Genomic DNA, 26,886 nt, shown 5'->3' with positions numbered 1-26,886 from the left:
GTGCATTAAAACATTATACATATGTATATATGTACACACACACACACACACACACACACACACACACATACATGCATTCATGCATTCATACATACATACATATATATATATGTGTATACATACATACATACATACATATATCTTGTTTCCAATTCTTTGTGTTTTAGGTTATGGTTAAACCAATGTTTTCCCCGTAGTTTTTTGACCATAAGCCCATGTGAAGCAATTAGCCAGGTTTCATCAAGTTTTTCTACGTCAATCAGTCATTTTTTGTAAGCCTTTCCTGTACTACAATGCACAGGCATGGAACTAAAAATTTTATAGGCATTACTGCATCAATGCCATAAGCTAGACGAAAGGGAGTGTATCCCGTCGCCACCTTATATGATGTATGATAGGCCCATAGTGCTACAGTGAGCTTGTGTTCCCAATTTGTTCGACTGGCTTCTAAGGTCTTGGTCAAGATAGCACATAAAATCTTTTTAGCTCTCTCAGCTTGGCCATTTTGCTTGTGGGTAATAAGGTGATGATTTTTGATGGATTACAAGGAATCTTGTGATTGAGTAAATGCTCAATCACCTCATTGATGAAATGTGAACCTCAGTCATTAACTAACTCCAGTGGGCAGCTAAATCTAGAAATGATCTGTTCATACAAGGACTCGGCTGTAGTTTGAGCATCAGCTTTCTTAGGGGCTCTTTGAAAGAATGTGCGCAAGCGAAAGCAAATAAACATGAGAGAGAGAAAGATTGCAAGCAAGAACAAGAGCTTTATTAGCTTGTAGTTACAAAGTACAAGAGCCAGCAAATAGGGCACTGTAAGATGATTTAATGAATAAAAGAGAGCAACTCTTATATAATTGTGCATGAACTAGGTCGGCTGTAGAAATAGGCCGACAGAACCTCCATGACAGCATAATAAGATGCAATATTTTAACACCCCCTCTGCATCTTGAAGTGTGCAAAAAAGTCAGAAGAAAACTGATGCATGAAGGTGCGACCATGGACACCTCAGCATAGCCAATACTGAGTACACCTCAGAAAATGCACATGCCAGCTTGTTGTCTTCAGAAAACATAATGCCACAGTAAAGAGCAAAAGAAAATATGCTTGGCTCCAAACTCAAAGTAGAACTGTGAACACATCACATCTCTAATAACCTCGAACAAATGAACACATCCTGTCCATAGTCTCTACTGACCCCAATAGTTCTGGAACTCATCCGAACCATGAAGGAAACTTGGTTGATCCTGGAACTCATCCGGACCGAACTTGCCTATATTTATACTTGGAACTCCAACATACAGGTCCCATGCTCCAGATTTAATATAAGAGAGCTTTTGAAAGCCCTCTCTCCCGCCCACAAGCCGTTTCTGGAAGATAGCACGCGGGGGGATGCCCTTAGGATTAGAGCAGCTTGTCTTTGCCCTTCTTTGAAGACTTGCCCTTGTCCTTGGCTTTGCCTTTGTCCTTTGACTGACAATCCTTTGATAGGTGGCCTTTCTTTCCACACTTGTAACACCAACTCCGAACTTTCTTCTGCATGTCCCGAGTGCCCGACCAGGTTCAATAGACGATGAAACTTTCAATTTCCCCTGTGAAACTAGGATGGATTCCTCTTCCAAGAGGAGAGTACACAGATCATTAAACTCGAGGGAACGTGTTGTGATCTGAACCTGCAAAGCTCGGGAAGCTCAGGAAGCCTGATGAGGAGGAGAGCAGCTAACTGAGAAGAGGTCAGGGCAATACCCATTGCCACTGATTGGTCATGGATTACCTTAACCTTCATCACAAAAATGACTACATGGAAGTCCCTGCTGTAAACTCCAGAGAAAAGAGTTGACCCCCAATAGGTTGACAGACCGCATTGTAGAGTCCTATGCATATAGATCTGTTAGCTTTCTCCAAACAGAAGTAGCACAATCCAATGTTTGCATGGTGGGGGAGACCTCGGGTGAGATGGTTCGTACAAGTGCAGAGTGAGCTTTTGAGTCTTGATTCTCCCAAGCTAAAAGTTCTACGAGAAAGGCATCCTCTCGAACCTGAGTCCACTTCCTAGAGCTGGTAGGGTGTTCAGTTTCGTTCGTGGCCCTGAACAATCTCCTAGAGTCCCTTGTGTGTGAACCAGACCTTCATATGTAGCTTCCAGTGATCATAGTTTGAACCACTGAGCTTGTCCTCCTTGTTTGTGGCAAGGGGGACCCATGTCTACCTCAAAGAAGCTATGTCTCAAACAACCTCTGTAGCTAAGTAATCCACGTGCTCTCTTAAGCACCTTTCCACAGGATCCAACTAGGGACTAGTAGCCCCCTCTAGATGCAGGCTGGACAGCACCAAAAGAAACCCAAAACACACCACCGGAACCTCCTACTGGAAGGGGGAGCGGATCTTGGAGGGAGAAGAGCTGATGTGCCACTTGTGTGATGCACTTATTGAATTTGTAGCTAGAACTCCTCCACTTGCCTCTGTAGAAGAAAACACAGCCTGGGGGCTAGCCGACAGCAGTAGGAGGGCTTGTAGGTCAAAAATGCAGCTAAGGAAGAAATTGCAGCCACTGTTTGAAGGATCTATAGCCTGGAGAATCTAGGGAAGCAGAAAACGGAGAGAAGCAAATTGTGCAATAGCCATAGCCTAAGCGTATGATACCATGAAAGAATGTGCACAAGCGGAAGAAAATAAATATGAGAGAGAGAAAGATTGCAAGCAAGAATAAGAGCTTTATTAGCTTGAGGTTATAGAGTACAAGAGCCAGTAAATAGGGCACTATAAGATGATTTAATGAATAAAAGAGAGCAACTCTTATATACTTGTGCATGAACTAGGTTGGCTGTAGAAACAGGCCAATAGGACCTCCACGACAGCATAATAAGATGCAATATTTTAACACTCTTGCCTATGCCCACTTGGTGAGATAATCCATGGCTATACGATTACATAATGAGCTTGTGTGACGGATGCGTTGCTGGACTAATGGGTCTAACAAAATCAATACCCCATTTCTCAAAGGGTTGTCTCACAATTGCAGGAGTAAGTGGCATTCTATCCTTTTGTCGCGGAATAGCAAATTGTTGACATTCTTTGCATCTCTTCACAAATTCTATGCGTCTTCGAATATTGTAGGCCACCATAGTCCTGCTTGAAGCACTTTGCGAGCTGTAACTTCTCCAGCAAAATGTCCATCAGCTATTCTTGAGTGTGCTTCTTCTAATATCGTGATAAACTCATCTTCTCGCACACATCTCTTGAGGATATCATCTTTGCCTAGCTTATATAGTTCTCTCATAATCAATTGATATGGTGCGGATAGCTTAATAAGCCAACACATCTTATCTTTGTTCAATGGTCGATCTATGGAAAACCATGAGCTAGGTACTATGATATTTCCTCACTCCATTCAAGCACTATATTAATTTTAACCAAACATGCATCTAGGAGGCCATCATCAATGCCTTGCTGGTTCTCCGTTTGGGATTCTAGACATATGGTCTGCCAAAACATGTTGTGTTCCTTTTCTCACTATGACTGTAAAGTCAAATTCTAGGAGTAGAAGCAACCATCGTGTGATTCTCCCCGTGGTGCATGGCTTATTCACTAGATATAATAAGGCATGGTGATCAACAAAGGATACAAACTTGTTGGCCCAACAAGTAATTTTGGTATTTCTTTAGAGCATAAACCATGGCCAACCCTTCACGCTCAGTTGTGGTGTAGTTTATCTCTGCATCATTTAGTTGACGACTGGTAAAGCAAACTGGGTAATCTAATTTGAATTCCCCAGGCTGCACCAATACGCATCCTATAATAAAATTTGATACATCGATGTGCACATGAAATACAAGATCCCGATTGGGTGGTCTCAGAATTGGTGCACTAGCCAATGCCTTCTTCAACTTATCATATGCGTTATGGCATTCTTCAGTCCATTTCCCAACATGAAGGATAGATATGCATACTGTAATAAGCAAGTTTGCCATTTGCTCCCTTGCTTTGATGTTTTGCTTGATACGCTCGTAAGAGGTCTGATTGAAATGTGTCCATCCCGCAACATCGATTCATCCATTGAATAGAAGAAACACATGTTCCAACTACCATATCGACGATCCACGTGCAAATCATCAACACAAATCAACAAAATAATATTTTTATTTAGTAGATATTAAATTTTACTTTAAAAAATGCTAAAAATTACAATAAGAAAGAAAAAATAACAACAATTAACTAGAGATTGCTATGATACCACTGTTAAAATCCTAAGATCTCTCTAGATAATTGTTATGCATAAACATGCATAAATCAAGCATAAACTCATCCACCCGACCATCCCTGAGCCCAAGGGATGCACACATGAATTATAATGAAGTATATCATACCTTTACCTTGATGTCCCATACCATCAAGAGGTATAACTCCAATCCAACAGCATGTAGCTATAGTGTGAAATGGTAGGTGAGTAGTTATGATCCTCTACACACAAGAGAACATAACATAACCTAGCCTCAAGATAACATCAAGAGACCATAGCCTAAGCCCCCCTTGAGTGTTCCCCATGCCCCTATTATATAGGAGGGCCCTCAAGTGACTATTGACTCTCCATCTCCCATGTGTGACCCTTGGATGCCTGACCCTAACTTAACCCTTAAGGTTAGTCCTAACCCATGCTCCACTAGAGCTTGTTCCCATGCTCACAAGCCTAATGTGGGTTAGCCTCCTAGTATATGCACACATAATGTGCATATAACAACATTGAATAAAATAAATATCATTAAAGTTATTAAGCTACAAGAAAATTCATCATTAAATTCTTAAAGAGTTGCTTAAGGACATCAATTCACTTGTAGATGCTTCACAAATTATAGAGACATGTGACATAGTGGTTTTAAGTAGGAGGGGACATCAGGCTTTATCTTGATTATGGTTTTAAAATTTAAGACATCATAAAATAAAAGCTTTTGGATTGCCAAGGCTACAAAATGTTGTCAAAGCACGAAATCAATTGAATCTATAAATACCTAACTACTTTGGAGATTATTTTCATATAGAGAGCTCCATGCCATTTGAAAAATAGAAAAGAAAGTCTATTTTTGAATATAGTACTTTTAATAACATATGGATGGACCTAAGAAGAGTGCAAATTGCTATGGTGCAGTTGTATATGGAATTAGTGTTAATAAATGTAATGGGTATTTGAAATTTGTCTTAAAGTTGGATGAAGCTCAAATTCAAAAGAGCCACAAAATGGAGAGGGTAAGAATTTCTCTTATGAGTAGAGCATTGGAGTATAGACAAGGTATAAGAGATACCCCTAGTCATAGTGTGCAATCAGAAATGAAGCTGTGGTGGATCGACTGTGCCTAGGTACCAGTAGAAAACCATCAAACACTGAAATGGATTTTTTCTCATACTCAAATTCCTAGCATTATTGAATCTAAAAATGCAGGTGAATGTCTCGATGTTGATGGTGTTGGAAGTTTTACAATTGGATGGCATATGAGTGTAGAATTAAAGGCATTAAAGTCAATGTTTGGTATAAGTGGTGGTGCTAACACTAAACATCCTTGTCTTTATTGTATGGCAAGTATGGGGACAAATGAGCGGTGTAACACAAGAGCTATTGGAAGGCCACCCACAAGTTGATGGTGTTGGAAGTTTTACAATTGGATGGCATTAAAGTCAATGTTTGGTATAAGTGGTGGTGCTAACACTAAACATCCTTGTCTTTAGTATGGGGACAAATGAGCGGTGTAACACAAGAGCTATTGGAAGGCCACCCACAAGTACGGTAGATTTATCAAAATTCAAAAGTACAGAAATGATTTGGGATCCTATCCTCCTTATTCAACTTCTTTGTCTTCATCTAGACTATGCATATTTAATCAAGCCTTCAAACATCGTAAATAAAAGCATAGATAAATGTAAGGTATTGCTTTCAAAAATGGGTTTCCATGGCGGTCAAGTTCACCTGAGAGGAAAGACCCTAATCTTTCTGGTAAGACAGGTGATGCTCTTGTAGATGTATCAATGGGAGGATCAAAGGCTAGAACATTTTTGAGCAATCATCATCAAAAATAGGTAAATGCCATGTGGGAATGTTAGAAAGAGCTTTGCCAATTAACAACAAATGTAGCAAGCAATCTACAGGTAACAAACAAGAGAATGGAAGTGTGGATGCGACTTGATTAATTTCTCAAGCTTCTAAGAAAACAAAGAAGAACAGTAACATATGCCTATAGGATTTTGAAGAAGCAATCATAAATCTTATTCAGGCAATCAAGCTGGCATGGGGAGAATTTAGAAAGGAAGTCCTTAGAGTGATTAAGAATAGCTTCTAAATCAAACTTTGTATTGAAAATTTCTCTTGCAACATTAAAGAAACCTCATTCACATCCCTCCTTGAGCATGAAGTCAAGGAGCTTTTCACCAGGTCTTTCATCCAAGATCTCACAAAGACCTATTGGATGAAGTACCTTCATATGCTGCTCCATGGTAATGAGAAGGATCTTGCCAAATGGTGCGTAACAATGAGGTCAGAGATATCTTAATGCTCAAACTCACAACGTTTGGTTGAAGTAGAATGGTTGACCAAACGGCACGAAATTATGATGTCTGGCTATGGCTGAATGGCTCTAATCGCGCCACGACCGTTGGAGCCCTCGTGTAACTCCTCTTCCTATAAAAGCAGAATTCCACACTTTTTCTCATTTTCTTTGTCAATTTATGTTTCAAGTGCTACTTTCTACTCACTCCCCATTGTGGCCCTTCTGTTGTGTTTTTTCTCCCTCAACCAAACGGCGCGAGTAGAAGTCTTTCTCTATTCTCCGAACCCACTTTTTCGCACTGTTTGGTGTATGTTGGAAATTCTTTTCTCAGCTATTTCTCATGGCAAGAGCTAAGCAAACAATGAGAAGAGGTTGCACATGCCCCAATGTTGCTCCCAAGGTAGCAAGTAAGCCATCTGGGAAGAAAGCAACAAGCAATCAAGTTGTAATTCAGAAGAAGAAAGTCAAGTCTAAGCTTCACTACCAACTCAAATCTCTTTGGGGGATAAGAAAAACTCAAAAAGCCACCAATCTAGTCATCCCAAGGGCACCTTTCATGAGGTTAATAAGGCAAGTTTCAGATAGGTTCTGTAGGCAAACGAAGTTAGAGGTGTTTAAGTTTGTCAGATGGCAATTTTGTGCTATTGCTTGTCTACAAGAGTCTTCTGAGGATTTTCTCATATACTTTTTGAATGATAGCTATATTACAACTTCCCATGCCCACAGGGTGACTTTGATGAATAAAGATTTTAGTGTGGTCAGCAAGATTAGGTATAGATTTGACAAATTTTTATAGCCCATCCCAACTTTTGATAAGAAGGCCTTTGATATCCTCAACATCCCACCTACTAGGCCTGTTAAGGAGAAGCATGTCTAGGTTGAGGATGTCACTCATTTATATGAGATAAGAAATGTTAAAGATGTAAAGGTCGAGAAAGAGCATGAGAGGCAGGAGGCACATGAAAGCACAATGCTTTCAGAAGATGAGATCTTGAAAGAGGAAATAGCAAGGCTTGGGGTCTTGAATCACCAAGAAATGGGAAGAGTTCATGACCAAATGATTGTCAATGTGTCAACATCTGGAGAGGAGGAATATCTCACCATCACTCCTGAAGACAAAATCATGCTTGAAGATAAAAGTCTTGAAAATAATTGATTCTATTCTCCTTTGTGGGGCTTAGGTACTTTTTTTGCTCACAAAGTCATGTTTTTTATAGATTTTAAGCTTGGTTTCTTGTTTGTGATTCTTTTGTTTCAAAGCCATTATCACAAGTTTGCCAAAGGAAATGTTAGATAACCTATTTATATTAGATCCTCTGGTCAGTTTCAATTTGTTAAAGGAGTCTAATAGTAAATTGAAAAATTTCTTCAATAGGTTGGATGTGCTATTGTGCAATATAATTATATTGCCTTATAATGAAAGGTTTGCTCATTTTCCTTTACCAAGCTTTCAATGAAGGCTTTTGATTATTTTTTTCTTATCATGCTTTTTTCTTTTTGTAGTGGTCACTGGAGTCTTATTTGGATTGACCTTCTTGGAAGACATGCCATATTTATGAATTCTCTAAGGGGAAGTCATGGTCAAAGCAAACTATGAGGCATATTATTAATTTTGTCATTGCTTTATTAAAATTTTACCATGTTTTGTTAAATACTATCTTTTTTTACAAATTTCAGCTCATGTAAAGCTATCATTGCATATTTGGAAAAGAAATATGAAGATCTCCAAAGTGAGAATCCTTTCAAGTATTTAAGTTAGCAAGTGAGATTATTTTCAATTATTCCCCTTTCCTTTGTTTTATTATGATTCTATTATTCAAGAAATGTTTGTTTGATAGGTACCTATTGAGCCAGACTCCACATCTTGTGGATGGAGAGTTATTACCAATGCTTGGAGATTTATTTTGAAATGAACTACAGAATGACTACATTGACTATAAGTTTGTAGTACCTTTGTGCTCTTCACTTTGGCTTTAATTTCAGTTTTTAATTACATGTTTTTTGCACTTTCTAGATGCATGACTATCTTGAGTCATGGATTTGGAGGGTCAGGGAGAAATGCATTTCTTGCATTCTTGAGAAAGCCCCCTATGACCTAGATTCCCCACTTCCAGGACAAAAAGAGAAGACACATAAAGCAAAGAAGCTAAAGAAGAAAGGCAGCAACAAGGGGATGCCCATGTATTCTCTCCTAAAGCATGGTCATTCCCAAAGCCATAAATTACCCAAGAAGCCCTCCTCTAAGCATACTCCAAAGGAAAAAGGTGTACCTCTGAAGTTCTTTGATTCAAAAAAGACTTCCTCTCAAAGCAGAAAGAAGAATATATCAAAGGCCAGGGAAGCTCCAAGTGCCAAAAGGCAAGTGAATTTTGGAGCCACTGAAGATGATGGGGACAGTGGAGGGGGGGGGGCTTAAACATCCAAAGTTGCATATACATATGTAGGCCCAATGATTTTTGTCTATTTGAGGAGCCCATTACATAAGCTCCCTATGGAGCCTTTTTTAGTTTATCCCAATGTAAAATATTTCCATTTTATGGAGTTAACTATCAACCAATAATTGACAATAAGAGATGGTGGCATATAATCCGAATCTCACCATGTTCAAGATCCATTTATAGTACCCAAATGTAACATCTTGTTATGAGAATTAAAAACATCTTTTTGTAAATGAGAAGAAGATTTTTATGATGCTGTCACTCTACCATTTTCTATCAGATAACATGATTAAGATAACACTTGAATTTTAAGACACACAAATACATGTTTAAAGTTGAGAAAAAAACATGTATGTATTCATCAATTCTCTTCATTTCTTCTCATTGATAATGGCTTAAAGGCTACAACATTTGGGGGCATACATTTGATACAAGAGGTTGATTTTTCAACCCTCTTTCCAATGGCATCATCATTGATCTTGAACCTATAGTCAGAGTTTGTATAATCAAAAAACTCAAGTGAATCTCTAATATATTTTAAGGTTGATTTTTCAACCCTCTTTCCAATGGCATCATCATTGATCTTGAACCTATAGTCAGAGTTTGTATAATCAAAAAACTCAAGTGAATCTCTAATATATTTTAAGGTCCAGTTATTAGCATTAACAACAAGATGTCCAGGTTCTTGAAAAGAGAAAACCTTGATCTCTATTTCAAACTTTGGATAATTTTGTTTAGAGTCAAGGGGGATCCAGTTGCCAAGACTTTGCCTCCACCTCCTATAATCATACCCTAAAAACCAAGGATTGACATGCTATTTGGTATAAGAGGGCCAATGAATTGGGACTTGCCTTGCACCTTATAGTGTCCCCTAGATGAAATCTTTCCCTTGATTTCCACATGTCTCCAAGAACAGAGTCCAAATCTTGTTCAACCAACCTTCTATTCAGCCACATAGTCTTTGTGATTTGCAACACCAAGGACCTGAAACAAGAAACAAACACATGAAGAGGAACAAACCATGAGAGCCTTATTCTCCTCGAGATCCTTCCTGGTGTCATTGCCATCTAGATGTCCTATAAAATTTTGGTTTTAAAGCTTAAAATTGTTGATGTATCTGCGATCTCCCAATTGAGTGAATTTAAAAGAGGAATGGGTAGATCTTCAAGCTCTCCATATGAACTTGCTCTAGATGAAACTTTATATTGTGCAAAAAGTAGACAAACAAACCATTCTTGCTGAAAAAAGATGATGGTTGTTGAGGATATATAATATGTAAAATTTCCTTATGAATGGCTTGAAATGTGCCACTTAAGCTCTTCACAGGTTGTCATTCAACACATGTTGATGGAAACACGTAGAAATTAAATACCTACATGTTTATTATTTGTTATAGGCAATAATAATACATATTAAAATATTAGATTGCATGGTTGTTGCAAGATCAGGGTGTCCAGTTTTATCCAGTTTATGCTGGAGTGGGACAATGCTTGGAGAGCAAATTCTCGGGGGCAAGGTGCTTAAAATGAGATCAAGCAAGTAATAGAAAATACGCTTGCCCTTAAATTAATCCAATATAGCTTAAATTAATATAAATTAGTCTAATTAATCAAAATTAATCAAAAAAATGATGAAATGATAAACAAATGATCTTTCCATACTTAGAGTGATCCAATTTATTTTTCCATAGATGCACCATTACAAGTACACTAGTCCCTATAGGTTTTAGATGATTCACATCAAAAATGTAATTTTACTAATTAGATTATTAATATTTGCAGGCCTTCTGATAGTCTGGAAGAATTTTGAAAAAGAGATCATTAAAAATCCAACCATTAGATTTGCAATTTTTACTAACCACCACATTCTACTAATGTCTAAGTATCTACCCACTCTTTTGATCTACAAGATTGAGGATTTTAAGTGGTAGCTATTGTGGGTACAAAAAGTGGCGTATATTATAACACTTTAAAGACCTTGAAATATTTAAAGAAAATAGACAACTATCTTAAAATTTTCTCAAAAAATCAAGTTAAGCTCCATATTATGTGAAGATCTAAGGTACAAAGTGGGAATCTCATATGAGTTTATATGTAAAAGATATTAGCATTTTATGGAGTCAGTTCAAATTTGGGACAGGGTGTATACATTGACTTTGTACCTAAGAAAATGAGGACTTTCGACTATCTAATGCTTAATCAAATTATGCAACTATATTTTCAACTTTGAATATGATGTTCCAACAAAAGAACTTGAAACAAAATTCCTTCATTTACTAGGAGAGATTAGCCACTAAAGATAAACAAATGCCTGTTTTTTTACTGTTTACAGGGTGCCTGAGTGGACAAAACTGGGCACCCTGATCTTGCAACCACCCTGCATCACAAAACTTACGGTGTGAATGCATAGATGGTTGCACCGCAGGGTTCAAGAACATATCATTGGCCATGAAACATGTTGAACTTTTGCAAACCATCCCTGTTCTGTCACCTTGAATGCAGTGACACAACCTTTCCAATGGTTTCTAATGTCCTCTCATTTAGTTCTCTTTGCTCTGTGAGAGCCCTTACAATATGGAAGCATTGTTACCAAATCATTGACATTCAGAGTCAATGGTTTCCGAACCCCATCTTCTTTTATGTTATGAAATATACAAGAAGTAATAGTGTTAGTAGGGTGTCGATAAGAAGCCATTAAAGCTTGAAGAGTAGAAGAAAAATAGCGAAAATAATGTTTGAAAGAAATGGCGGGTGTTGTAATGTGAGAGGAATTCAAATTGCCAAAAAGGGATAGTTAATGCACCTTGCTTTTTTGAACCTCATGCAAAAAGAGGTTTATTCCACCCTTAAAATTGACTACTTTACCTCATTTTTAGTGTATGGCTAAATTAGAGAAAGATGGCTGTTTTGAATTTGAAAATAAGCCTGAAACCTCCAAGATAGAGGAGACAAGAATGTCATATTTTTGTGCACGTGGCAACTTGTTATTTGTAAGTTCCTTAAAGAAAAAATTAAGAAAGGGCCTTTTTTAAAGACTTTTTTGGCCCTAATGTTCTAGAAAATAATCCAAGGGTTACAGCCCATTCATGGGCTTTTTTTATGGTGGCTACACAACCATATCCCTGTAAAAGCATCCCTAAATCGACAATCTATGTTGAGATATCGAGCTCAACTAGTGCTACTACGAACATTGATGACCCACTTGGGTACACGATAACTTTTGCACTTATACTACCACTGGCATGGTTGGTGAGGTTATGGGCGATATGCCACCAATGGTTGGTGAGGTTATGGGTGATATGCCACCAGTGGTTTTATAAGCTTTGTGACAGCCATTTTAGTGTACTAGAGTTACAACATAGTTATAGGTGCTAGCTCATGTTATCGGGTTCACACTATGGACCGACCTTTGTAAGTTATAGTAGGAGAGTACTTTCCCTTATATGTAGTATTTTTATCTCTTTAGTTTATGATTGTAGAAAATATAAGAAGATAGAAGAAAAAATAGTCATCCTTCTCTTGTGTCTTGTTCTCTCTTGTGTACATGTGTTTGCTTGTAAGGAACTCAAGCTCTACCCCATATTCTCTTTAGGGTATCAGAGCTTCCGTTTGTGTGAGACGAGGAGGCAAGAAAGCAACAAGAAAAATGAAAGAAAGGAATTAGTATATAGTAAGGGAATTTTCATCTCTTTCCCTCTTTGATTTTAGAGCAATACATTTGGTGTACCTTTGAAAGCTATAAATATATAAGGAAGTCACTGACTCATATTGTGGCATCCTCTTGGGTAAATAAAGAAGGCATATTGGTATAAATTTTGGTTGGAGGACAGTTTATGTAAACATTCTGAGATTTGTAAGTGTTGGCACACGGATATATGTGTATGCAACTAGTTCACATACAATGGCATTATAATGGGTTTACAATAATGCAATGATGACTGTCAGAGTTTGCAGGTTACTATAAGTGAAGAAGTTTTAAAACTACTTAGTTGCTCTACAAGTAAATATGTCTACTAATGGCTTGTCATTTCACAGGTTGTGAGCGAGAAGTTGGATAAGAATAATTTCCATGCATGGAAATTCAAGATGACCAATTTCCTTATGGGAAAAGGACATTGGGAGTCCATCATAGAGGTGATGAAAAGGGGCCAAGTATTGTTGAAGAAAATTTGACGTCATAGCAGTGCAGGCATATAAAGCATGACATGAAAGATCCAAAAAGGTATTATATTGGTTATCTATCAGTGTGATAGATTCTATGATTATGCATGCATATATATATATATATATATATATATATATATATATATATATATATATAGGATACGGTGAGATGAAGATCTATAGTATAAACACCAAAGCTCGAAAGATGTAGCTAAAGCAAAAGCTACATTTTGTGACTAGAGGAAAGTTGAGTATAAATGATTACTCAATCATCTTGGTGAAGCTTTAAGGGCTTGCAGATGCCCTTGCTTCTATTGAATAGATGATGATGATATGGTGTCCATGATCTTGAATAGTCTTGGCAAAGAATATAGCCAGTTTCAGACCGCCATTGGAGTTTGAGAGACTTTCTTGATTTTTAAGAACTGATTTCTTTCCTCATTTGTGAGGAGATAATATTGGGGGAGGTTCATCATCTTGGAAACACACATGAACAAGAGCCTTCTACTCAAAGACAAGTAGAGGTAGAGGCACATCATCATCTACTAGAGGATGAGATGGTGGTCAATTTAGAAATCAAATCCAGCAGCAAAACAATAACAACAAAAAAATCAATCTTATATAGGTGGAAGAGGTAACTCTAGAGGTTGGGGAAGCCAGAGGGGCGGAGGTGCTTAGAAAAGAAAATAGACTGTATATAGCATGGAGTGCTATTACCATGATAAACCATGGCACATTGCAAAGGAGGCTATAAAAAGAAGAATGATATAAAAAATGATAAGTTACAACAAAGCTAACTATGCATCATCAAGTAAACAGGTGATGACAAAAGTGAGTAGTTATTTATGATGCAGCATATGCTCAATTCCACGACAGGAGATATGTCAGGATCAGGAGATATTTAGTATGTGGATTCTAGCACTTCTAACCATATGACTAGTCATGATGATGAGTGGCTTAGAGATATGTAGAAAATGAAAAAACTAGGTTATGTAGAAACAAATTATGATACCGTGCACCCCATTGTGCATGTTAGTAAAGTGCCATTGTCTATGTAGGATGGCAAAATGAGTACATAGCCCAGATATACTTTATGTTCCAAATATTACAAAGAACCTTGTTTCTGTTGTTTCATGGTTTTTATTAAGTAGGACCTGCAAAGTGAGGTTTAATCCTTAAGGGTGCTTTATGGAAAACTTTAAAAATCAATGCCGCTTGGTTGGTACCATTATTTATAAGCTAAGGTCTTCAAGGGGCAACCTTCTTTGTATTTGGTTGGCCTCTCCTCTGTTTCCTCTACATCTTTAGCTCTCGCATGTTTCCTTGAGGGTCCAACTTCATCCACTTTAGCAAGTGCAAGCTACTCTGTTACTATGAGAGGAGTTTCTTCTTCTTTAAAACTTTCTCCACCCTTGGGAATTTTTCGTGTGGCACCTTGTTCTCTTGCACTATGATGTTACCTTTCTAAGCATCTTCCTTTTCTTTTTCTTCTTGTTCCTTACCCTTTGTTGGTTGTTCCTATTGTGGAGGAGAGGGAACTTGGGACTCTCTTCAAGGATTGTAGGCTACACGAGCAGCTTCCTTGTAACTTCCACGTGTGCTGGATAGCTTTTACATGAAACATTAAGGGCTCTTGTTTGTTACAGTTGCTAAAGGAGCTCTAACATAAAATGTTGCATGAGGTTCATTGAAAAGTAACACTCAATTCTTGTGCCAGGATCTACTACAGAGACCATGGTAGAAAACCTTATGGGGGAAGAAGGTAGGTCTTTCTATATATATTCTTCACCTTCTTTTGAAGTCTCATGTCCACCTTTGCTTCATGAGGGCATGGCCCAATGGGGGTCTTTTTAATCCTTGCTCCTGCCTTTTCCTTTGTTTCATACTTACAAGAATTTCTTTAGTGCTTGCTACTTCTTCTTCTAGGTCCTCTATGATATCCTCTTAGCTTATCTTGGCTTGCTCTACAAAAACTTCCTCTTTAGTGGGGAGTAGGATACCTATAATATGGCTTAAAACTTTTGTGAGAAGTTATGGGTTTACTACCTTATTTTGGTGTTGTGGGCAAGTATGCATAAAGCTCCTTATGCAAGTAATAAGCCTAGTCGTCCTTAAGATTCGTGTGAATCCTTTGTAACTTGTGAAGATCAATTCTTTTATACATGTCCATGGGCCTAAGTTGCATTATCATTGAATTTCTGTTTATGAACCTCTGGTTACCCAAAGGTTGAGTTATTCATGATGTGAATATAACTTTGGTTTTTCATGTCAAACTTTTTTACTCCTTTAATTTCAAGGTGACTCTCTTGGCCAACATTATTTCATCAGTTGTTTGGATTGAGCACCATTCACAAATTATCTGCTTCAAAAGATGCAAAAAATAATCAACCTAATTTTTGTGTTATCAACTTTGATACATATTTATTATACTACATATATTATATTACTTACATATTTATATATAAAATTTTCTTGTGTTTTCTTTTCTTTCCATGTTTTTTTTCTTTTTCCTCCTCTAGTTAACACATGCCATTCAAGCCATCAAAGATTAGCCCTCAATATTTCTTATAAACATCAATGTAAAACCAATATTTTGTATCAAGCACATAAAGCACATGTTAGTCAAGATTACGCTAGATTGCCAAGGCACTCTCATGTTGTTCAAGGTTGATGGGTTGATTCTATGAGAGGCACATGAGAGGGAGCACTTGCTAGGGGTTAGTTGAGTGATTTGATGGCTTGAACATTAGCTTTGCCTTTGGTTTTTCTTATCTTTGAATTTGAAATTGATGGCCATGAATCCATTGAGGACTTTTAGAGTGAAATTATGCACTATTCTTGATTTGAGGAGCTAAAAGTTAGAAAGTTAAGGTTACCATTAATCTTAGAAAGGGGAAGTTATTTTTAGCCTTAGGAGTAAAAGGTTTGAGTTTTTTTTAAATGATGATCTGTATTGTTTGCCTTCTTTCTATTTTCTTGGTGCAAGTCTAGCTAGCACTTATGGTGCATTTAGGATACATTTCAAGGGGCTCACTTTGTAAGAAATGTCCTATACAAGTGGCTTGGTCTCACGCAGACATGTGTCAAACATGTAAAAAATGTCCCGTGTTGCAGGTGGCGTTGGTCTCCTCACCCCGACATGTGTGGTGGATTGGTCTCAGTGCTCACCCTACATTTGTCAATAAAATTGGCTGAATTTACTCTGTGTCATGTGATAAGTTGAGGCAATCGGCCTTGCTTTGCTTTAGATCATTTACTGCAGGTTGGCAGTTGGCGGCTGTTTAAGGTTGATCGCCGTTTTGTTTTAACACACAAGTAGTGCTGCTGCTGCTGCTGCTGTTGCTACAGTACGGGCTTCAAGTTGCTTGCGCTTTTTCTGTTGATTGCCGCTTCTCAGAGATTTGCTTTTGCTTATCAACGTTTTGGTGAGACCGTTAATTTGCTAGGGTTTAATGAGAAGCAAGATGCCTTGACTTGATTATCTTGCTGGCAAATCAAGTATAGAAAAGCTCTTGGTCATGGGAGCCGATTTGCTACAGACTGCAGTGGAGGCAGGCGCTTAATGTGTTACTGTACTGGGCTAGAATTTGAAGGTTGCAGTACCCTTCCAAGGGGGTGAAAACCTTCACAAAAAAGGGTGAAAACACAACTACCCTTCAAAGGAAATGAATGGGAAATTTAGTTATATGCCCTTCAATCTCTTCATATAAAAAAACCCTTCAAAATAAAGAAAAACAAGTTAAAGAAAAACCCTTCAAAAAAAATAGGGATGCCTTTCAAATTCTAGGCCTGAATGTGTATGAGTAACTATCCTTAATATAGAATGTGAATTTTGTCCGTGGGGCTATCCATCTCGAGCACTCAAGAGACAACAATGACCATACATCCACCGTCATACATTATCCTCCTATCTTTCTCATACATCCACCATTTGAATTGACCTTAGTAGGACACAATCTTCTTAAGCCTAGGAAAAGTCAACACAAATTTTCCACAAAACTCGCCCTTAATTGAGAACTTTGATAATCCATGTCTACATCACCCATAGTAAATTGGTCTACACTTAGACCTTTTGGAGATTAGACCCATCTCACCCTTTGAAAGCTTCATCTCTTCCTCTATAAGAGTCTTCTTAATCTCCTCATTTGAGGAGCCTTAATATCCTCATTACAAGGATGAACATTGAGGATGGTGTGTCTCCCCCCTCTCTCGCTCTGTCTTTCTCTCCCTCTCTCTCTCTCTCTCTCTCATAAATGATTGCTAGAGAAGATTGATAAAGATATTCATTGCATGAGTGGATTTAAATATCATTATTCTTAAGAATTGCACCAATGACCATACATTCACCCTCATATATCATGCTCATATCTTTCTCATACATTTAACATTTGAAATGACCTTGCAACACATTCTATCTAGGCCTAGGCAAAGTTTAATATTAATACACATTTTTCACTTGAAAGGGAATTTATTTCTTGTTTGGGTCATTTATTCCATTTTTGGCCTTTCACAAGTGTTAAAATGAACTTGTCAGTCTATTTACCTCTCTTATGCTAGTTGTTTATTCATAGTCACATAGGGTTTCACCCCTCTCAAGCACCTTAAGATCATCCTTTCATATTATTGTGGCTTGTTCATAATTAGTTTTATCAACACTTAGGGCTTGGATACGTACTAGTGGCATCCTTTGAGCACCATGAAATATAGAAAAGGCCAAGAAGTTCTCCTTTGGATGAACATTCCTTTGACTAAGGAAAACCCCTACTACTTATCAAAACAAGCAAGAAACATAAAAAATTTCTAGCTATGGAGCTTGATATTACTCAATGAAACTCTTTGCGAGTTTAAAGATCATCTCACAACACTACACTATAGAGATTACATGAGCAAAGATATGTTGAGTGAAGGAGATTTTGACTATGATCGAGAAATCTCAAGTGTCCATAAGAGAGGCACAAATGACCATAAAGCCCAAGGAGGATTTCACCCTTGATACTTATGTAACCAGACTATCCAAGGCTTTCACCCTTGATACTTATGTAAGCGAACATCCAAGGGATGGTACAATGCAAAAGTAAGCTACAAAAAGACAACGAAGGAAACTAATCAAAGCCACACCAAAAATTGAATAAAATTATGTATGAGGAGACCCTAATGGCCAAAGTTTGTATTGGTTCCATAGGTGATATTTAACATTTTGGTCCCTTTATGTGTGTGTGTGTGTGTGTGTGTGTGTGTGTGTGTGTGTGTGTGTGTGAGAGAGAGAGAGAGAGAGAGAGAGAGAGAGAGAGAGAGAGAGAGAGAGAGAGAGAGAGAGAGACGTACACACTAGTGCCACTATTGATCGGAAGGGGATAATTTTTTGGATTCATGTTATAACACAATTGATACAGACATTCGAAAGGGGAGAATTTTTTGGATTCACGTTATAACACAATTGATACAGACATTTTTTGGATTCATGTTATAACACAATTGATACAGACATTGCATACAATTATACATGTTATGTGGAGAATGAGGCCAACATTGTAGTACTTTTTGGTGGAGTGTGGATTTAAAAATCTATAAAGATTGATAATAATAGACTACAAGATGTTTTGTATTAATTTATGTACCTATTGTTTCAATTTCACATAAATTTTCATTAAAAAAAGGTCTTTTAGATGTAAAGGTGTCATGAAAAACATTGGATATCATTTTTCCTTTTAAAAATAAGCCTATGAAATTTATATTTTTAAGATTTTTATTCAGTCTAGGATGCCACAAGTCACATAATGAATGTCTAGAACATTTGTGTTCTTATTGCTACCTTTATCACAAAAAGAGATATTAGAGCTCTAAGTTAAATCATTTAGAGAATAAACAACCTGTAACAATATTATGTGTACATAGCTAGATGTAAGTTTTGACACAAGTCTCAAACCTTTGACACCATAAAGCTAAATTTCATAGAATTAGTGATTATTTAATTTATAACACTCTTTTTCAAAACTAAAGGTTTGATAGAGTTCATTTTGTGACAGTTTCTAGAATGTGATCCATTCTAGATAAAGACACATCCATACATGATTTTGAAAATTAAAATATCTAAACGTTGTGTACTTGCCAACTTTGTGCCTATGCATGATTTTGAAAATTAAAATATCTAAATGCTATGTACTTGTCAGTGTGGAAATTTTATTTAAATTACAAAATTCATATCATTTGTTTATAAAATAGACTAGTTAATGCTTCTTGATTGAACCGCTATATCAATACCTATCACCTCATTGTATTAACACAAAGTTCAAAGCCATAATAAATAGCTCTCAAATAGAGATTAAGGCTCCCAATGTAGAAAATATAAACCTTTCTAATAAGTTGCAAAGGAAAAACTGTCAATAAGCTTCCCCTTCTCAAAATGAAGCATGTATGATAGTGTTTACAAACCTTCTAGCTACAAAATTAAAAACATCTTCCTAATCTATCCTAAACTATAGGGGAGTTGTCACTTTTTGTAGATTTGTGCGTTGAAGTCCAAATATCACATTACTTCGACATATATGTGAAGTTTCTGTACATAAATAAATAATAAAATGCTAGTTCAATTAATTATCTGGATATAAACTTTGGTAATTTGCTTTCTGGATATCAATATCCTCCCATTCTCCAGTACCTAATCCACCACAAATACTAAATCTCAAAATTTTATCGTGGCACAAGAAAATCCAAGTTCTCTTTCATTCAAAGGAACTAAAATGTGTGTGTGTGTGTGAGTGAGAGAGAGAAAGAGATGCTCATACCTTTTCTAAGTGTCATTGCTATAACAGTATCATTTTCAACCTACATTTTTGAAGAAAGACTCTCATAAGTAGACAATATAGAACAACTAATTTAAAAAATCATCAAAAGATTCATATCTATGGCTAAAGCTTGATAATACTAGCAGGCCTTATTAGATAGTCATAAGAAGTCATATTTTATGTGTTTTGCTATCAAATTGACACGTTCATTCAGGATGACATTCAACATATCATATTTCAAGGGGTTTTCCATGAGATTGTTATTTTTCATTGATACAGAGAATCAATGCATGACTTACCAACGTAAAAGAAGCAGATAATGATTTGATTATTATCATATTTCATGGGTGAATTTTGAAGTATAAAGCTCCGTTTCAAAGAAAAGTAGATAGGGGAGTACAAAAAGGGCAAATATATTATATTCTTGCACCCATGAACAATATTTTAGATGTTCTTTCAAATAATGGGTTGGCAAGCATGAAGAGAGAGAGAGAGAGAGAGAGGGGGGGGAGAGCGAGAGAGAGAGAGAGAGAGAGAGAGAGAGAGAGAGAGAGAGAGAGACCTTGTGTTGGGCTAGGGTCCTAGCGTCATCAAGCACTTGATGTGTTGCGAGCATGATAAGACGTTGATTGTGAATGGGATTGTCACTCAGGGTCTGCAGTTTGGCCTTCACCTCTAAGATGGTCTCGGAGGGGTCGCAGTGAACGAAGTAGGTGGCCTTCTTCCTCTTCACGCGGATAAAGATCATGGCCTGAAAAACAACGCAAACCCCACACACACACACACACACACATTAAACGCCACATCAACAATATATTCTCACAAAAACAACAAGGTCGTCAACCATAACCATGCACGAATCAGTAGTTTAGTTTGTAAGCGTGCATGTAATATAATTAATTAGCTTCTAATCATTCTTAAGTTTACTTGCCATAATGCCACGACTAATTCAACTTTTTTAAGAGGTGTAAATGTGAGTGAGTATTAGCATTTTGCGTGCGTGCGTGTGAGAGAGAGAGAGAGAGAGAGAGAGAGAACGATAGAGCGCATCACCATTCGGAACAAAGGTTCTGAAATAGACTCCCAGCCAGCCGCAATTCCCTCTTTGTAATCGTTTATACTAAAGAACAATAGTACAATATAGAAGCTAAGGGTACTAAAGTGTGTGTAGAAGTGCAAGTCCCTTTGGCTCCCAAGAGGTCTTATGTAAGGCTTCCATATCGGTTCCTCTTTTATAGAGAGACACCTTCACATGCTCCTTTTAGTGGGTGCTCTCTAGCTCACATGATGCTCCTCTCCACTTCACTTTTCCCTTCTCACAATGACATCAATTAAGCATCCTCTTCCATTATTCTCTGGATCTTTCCCTTGCAAGAAAAGCACACTATACACCTCCAACATATTCATAGACATCTAGCTTCACGTGATCCTTTTAAGCCAAGCTCCACACATTATGGAGAGCATTGAAATTTGATTGCTTTCAAGCATGTAGCCATGTAGTGGGAGCCTCCTAATAAGAAGAATAATACCCTCACTTTCAAGTAATGTGTAGGAGTGCTACTTTTACTTTTGGCACAAGGCATTTGGAAACAAAAAAGGTATACTACGCATGCTTGTCTCTCAAAAGAAAAGTATCTCCTATAAGTAGGGTCAATCCATTTTCTTTGGACATTTTGAGAAAATTTCATGAGGTTTTCCTTATCATAAGCTCTGTTACATGAATAAAATTCTTCTTCTTTTTTATTGTGTACAAAGATTCTTGAATTGGACAAGAGACATCCAATAATTATAACTAGTATTCAAAGTTGATAGGAAATCACTAGTATTAGGATCCCAATCAAAACATCCTTTTTTCAATATCATATCTAATAATTTGAAAAAGTGAAATCTTACACCTAGAATCATGTGATCTTTATGAGGTTGTGTTTTTTCATGCGCACACACACACACACACACAAAGATGCATGCGTACACACACACACACACACACACTCACACGCACGCGCACACACAGAGTTTCCAAGGTGGTGTTTGCCATATTATAAGCATCTTATAAAAGTGATTATAAGGTAGATTTCATACATGACTTTTGAGTAACTTTATTTTAATAGATAAAATCACCCTCTACTTATACACCCCAAAAAAACTTGTTCTTGAACATTTTAATATAGTGATGCCTAGTTGTACAAGGTTCACCTATATGGATAAATCAAGGGTCACTTCATGCTTCTAATAAAATTATTTTTGAACATTATCTTTAAGCCATGATATGTACTTGTATAAGATCATGATATCTTCAAGACAAATTTAATTGTAGGATACACATTTGTATCTTTAAGCCATGATATGTACTTGTATAAGATCATGATATCTTTAAGCCAAATTTAATTGTAGGATCATAGGACACTACTCCAAAATAGTATTAAGACAACAAAACTAGAAGTGTGATGAGTTGAAACTAGTTTAAATAAAAAAACAAGAAACATTGGTTTATTTCAGTTTATATTTCTTAAAGTTGCCATGCCATTTTATTTCAATTTGTATTTCATAAAGTATTCATACACATATGCCACACATACAAATGTGTGCCACACATACATGTGTATGCCAAGATAAAAATAAAAGGCCAATATCATGTATAAAATGTATCCATAGAATTTGAAAGTATAGAAACATTGGCATAGATAAAGATAGGTTGACATATGTATCTTTTGAAAGTATAGAAACATTGTATCTCTTGAAAGTATAGAAACATTGGTAAAGAATTATCTATCTTATATGCTGAGATAAATCTTTCTTTATAATTTTTGGTAAATTATTTTTAAAAATAGCTAAAATGTTCTATATATGATCCCCTAATATAGCCTTTTAATGAATATTAGCCCCTTTTTCTTCCCAATATATGTATTCCCCCAGTCAATGACATCCCCCTAAATAGCGTTTTGGTGCATATCAGTCCTCTTTTTCCCAATATATGTATCCCTCCACACATTGATAGCCCGAGGTAAAAACTAAGAGACCATTTTCATGGTATAAATAGAGGTGGGTCGGTAAATATTTTTTTTCAATGTACATGAAGTTATAGAAACCTTGGGTCAATTATAAAATTGCATTTTTGGCAATTTCATCTTCAAACCCACTCAAAATCAACAATTCGGCCAATTTTAAAAAAGTTAGCCCTATTTACAATCTATTAAAATTACCTAGAGAATTAGTTAACCCAAAAGGCATCACCTTGAATTCATAATGACCATATCGGAAATTAAAAACAGTTTTAAGATATCCTACTCTTGAATCTTGATTTGATAGCATCCATATTTCAACTCTATTTTAGTGAAGAACTTAGCACCATGTAACCTATCAAAAATCTCATTGATGCAAGGAATAGGTGGGAAGTAGTTGTCTAAGAGGAGTAATTTCTCTACAAAAGACGTCATTCTTAGAGGCATCATATATATCGACAACCTAGTAATACTCAATAAGCCCAACCTTTTCTAACTCATGACATATGGTGATATTTCAACTAACATCTCTATATCCCCAATGATTGGTCCAATACGGGTCCAACCTAGAAATAGTCAATAAGCCCAACCTTTTCCAACTCATGACAGATGGTGATATTTTGTACTAACATCTCTATATCTCTAACAGGGATTTTCAAAATATAAAGTCAATATTGGTCATCCCAAATATGGGTCCAACCAGCCCACCCTCTATCCCGAAGTATTTTTGCTTCATGCTTCATAATTTGTTGGATGGTATGGATGCGCTCCGCTTGTATTCTTACAAATCATGTGACCCATTCATTGTACATAGGCCCTCAAGGAAGATGTCACTTGGTGTTCTAGCCATAATTTTTGAAAGATAATAATCAATATTCTTAGCTTTGTCTTTCTTTTTCCAAATTAACATTATGTCCATGGCTTCGCTCTCTGATACCGCCAGTGAGGCCCCTACCCTCGTGCCCTTGGGTCCATGACCACTTGGCATGCATGGCGGGTCACCTCCACTTGGGTCTCAGAATTCTATTACCGAGCCCAAGGGTCTAACCACATAGCAAGAGAAGAAGCTGCATGGCACAAAATTCAAAACATAAATAGCAGTGATTTTCATTCATTCTTGAGATACATGAGAATATAGCAAGTAGGAAAAATCAAACAACGATGTAAGTATGCTATAATTTGGGGATGGTCACCGAGGGAGCTTTTCTTGGCTTCCCTCTCTCTCTACTTAAACAATCTCTCTCTAACTATTCTCACCACCATCTCCGACCACCACCTCCCATGTGAGATCCCACCGCCCCCTCTGCGCACCAGATTCCCGGATGGCAGCAGCAGAGCAGAAGTAGCTTCCTCTTGCGCGGGGCAGGATTTCTCACTCGGGTCCTCACCCTCGAATGTCCGGGCACAAGACTAAGCTGGTCGGGAAAATTTTCCATGCTCGAAAAGCAGGGACGATTCCACCATCTTTTATTTTCTTAATGAAATCTTTTATCTGATAAAACCAGATAGAAGGGAAACTATTACAGGCTTAACTTTGAAGGAACTAATGCCTTTTTTCTAATTGAATCAAGCACAGCCGTTGATTTATTCTTTAGAGAAGTCTTCAGGATTCTAATTAACTACTCGAGTTCTAAGCGTATTCCTATTAATCAAATTTATTATTAAAACTCTACTGATTCCAGCCCATCCGGCCCATGGGTTAGCCAACCACTGGAATAGTAGAACCAGACAAGTACTCACCCACCCATAATTGAAAGCCTTTCTTAACTTTTTCTTTAGAATACAGATACTCACACACTTCTCTTTAAACTTTAATTTATAAAACAATCCATTGACAAACAATTATTGGTTACAGATGCCATAACTCAGAATTTCCATTCAATCCTTGTTTCTCGCAAAACAGTATCACTTTGGACTCTCCGTTTGAGACCAGCTAGCAGGTCAACAACGAGATCCAGTAACAGATTACAATAATTTTCTTGTCACATCATTCATATATATATCTTCCACGACATACGCATGGGTGTTCTAAGCACCGCGAGCCCGTGCATCGCCTGGTCAGAACCCTCCAGGATCCTCCTTAGGTGTCCTGGCACTTCACTCTCACGGACCGCTTCGTCGGCCCTCTCCCATCGTATGGGAAGCACACCATTTTACACCAGGTTTTTGTTGCATGAGCCGTCCTTTAAACACTCCCCATTGCAATCAAACTTCCCTTAGAAAAAACACATATACCAAATGCTCCCTCCAGCATTCTGGCGTAAGACAGTCCTTTAAGAAAACAGGGTTTCTATGCAAGTTTTCAGTTTTGATTTTCTTTTGAATACAATGGATATATCTTAATTCCGTATCCCAAGACTTCTAGATCACAGGTTTGGATTCCCAAGCAGAATTCCTCGAATTCTGTAATCTTGATCCTCTGATCAAAAATCAAAGATCTCAACTTAGTTTCAGATTTGGTGGGTGATTTGAGTGTAGATTACTGAACTGGTCACGAATGACATACACGACTCAATGTGGGCTATACATCAAACACCTCTACATAGCAAGGTCAGTTTTCGAGGATGGTTAGGTGGCCAAGATGGCAAGTGTAAGCAGAGTCAAGAACTGCAGCGGGCAAGGTGTTATAGCTCCATCTTTCTATGGTATGAGAGAGTAGTTAGGGGGGCAGAGATGGTAGTTCATGTAGTTTTGCAACAGAAGGGTGGATTATACTTGGAGAGTATGTAATACCATCTGTCAATCACCTACTACTAGACCCCCTAGTTGTAAGTGTTGGACAAGGTACAAACCTTACTATGGATGAGGTTTGAGCATTGGAGGCTGGTGGATTTGTGTTACAAAAGGGACTACACCAAGAAGAAAATGATATAGCCAATCGATCAACAAAGTACAGAAGTGGCATATCGGATATGGCAGCCAAGAGAATAGATTCGGTAATTTCAAAAATAGCTATGGTCTTTGACCAATTGTTATTAAGGACGAATAGATGGAAGTGTTTGTAATTGAGACCGAGGAATACCTACTACACAATGAAAAATACCAGATGACTATGGGAAAGAATCCATCATGCACATGTCCCGATTTTCAAATCAGGGTAGGGGCTGGTAGACCATATTGTGCATTCAAGCATCTTTATTTTATATCTTTGCATATCTTTGGGTTAGATGCGAACTATAATATGTTTATACATCAACCCACTCTAAAAACAAAGGACCTAATGAGAATGTTTAGCATGGGAATAATCTAAAAAGGACCTTATACTGTTGATGACATTGTACTTAGTTTTGAAAAGGTCCTTCATTTTGTAATAATAAAATGTCCTTTGTATCATGGTTCGATCAACGCTCTAGCAAGGTCGATTTACTTTTTGTTCTTTAAATGTGTTAGCAAGACATTCAATATGGTTGTATGTCCAATGGCCAGAATATGTTCATTTATTATTTCAAAGTCTTCTCAATGTTGATGTCTATGTAGATTTTCTTGAATATATTACTTATTCATGCAATTCCTTTTTTTACACACAGCACTTATCCATGCATCTACTTTTCTAAATTTAGGGAATTCCATGCAAAATCTCTTTTTTCTTTTAGCATGATGTATCTATAACTATGACTCGGCTCTTACTCTAATCCTCACTTATTACCTTCCTCTCCCTTTTATTGTATTTCTCTCCCTCACCATCATTCTATACCTTAACAACTCTCACCATCATCCACTAATCTTTGTTGATCTCATTATGTCTTCTTCGAATGTCCCCAACTATACTCTCAAGGATACCCTTGATAGGGTTTGCAAAGATTTGTGCATGAAAACAGGCAGAGATGCGATTGAACATCTAAGAATCATGGCAAAGGCACGTAGTCTTTGGAGCAAGATGCCATAGTAGATGAGCCTATCGATTCTGGGGATTTGTATGTCTGGAATGTGAAGATTGGAAGTGCTATCGACACTTGGCGAAGT

At 37.2% G+C, this 26,886-nt stretch overlaps 1 protein-coding gene across 1 annotated transcript; it reads right to left on the bottom strand.

Moving 5' to 3' along the window:
- Positions 1-19,473: 19,473 nt before the first annotated feature.
- LOC147618221 (uncharacterized) lies at positions 19,474-21,105 on the bottom strand. The gene is made up of 4 exons (XM_086775105.1): positions 20,975-21,105; positions 20,484-20,672; positions 19,922-19,961; positions 19,474-19,794 (listed from the first exon to the last, which is right to left on the bottom strand). Exons 1-4 carry the CDS (start codon positions 20,975-20,977, stop codon positions 19,727-19,729), a joined length of 300 nt encoding a protein of 99 aa, XP_086631231.1. The 5' UTR covers positions 20,978-21,105; the 3' UTR covers positions 19,474-19,726.
- Positions 21,106-26,886: the final 5,781 nt, after the last annotated feature.

Source organism: Cibotium barometz, chromosome 35, assembly GCF_041138505.1.
Source record: "Cibotium barometz isolate CiBa-2024 chromosome 35, ASM4113850v1, whole genome shotgun sequence".
Taxonomy (NCBI): Eukaryota; Viridiplantae; Streptophyta; class Polypodiopsida; order Cyatheales; family Cibotiaceae; genus Cibotium; species Cibotium barometz.
The sequence above is the reverse complement of the archived record's forward strand: the minus strand, read 5'-3'. Positions and strand labels throughout refer to the sequence as shown.

What these genes read in the sequence shown, in the direction of transcription:
- LOC147618221 (XM_086775105.1), bottom strand. An exon ending in GGACCCTAGCCCAACACAAG is followed by an intron (nt 19,962 to 20,483) that starts GTCTCTCTCTCT and finishes TCAAAAATGTAG; the next exon opens with GTTGAAAATGATACTGTTAT. An exon ending in AGCAATGACACTTAGAAAAG is followed by an intron (nt 19,795 to 19,921) that starts GTATGAGCATCT and finishes GTGGTGGATTAG; the next exon opens with GTACTGGAGAATGGGAGGAT.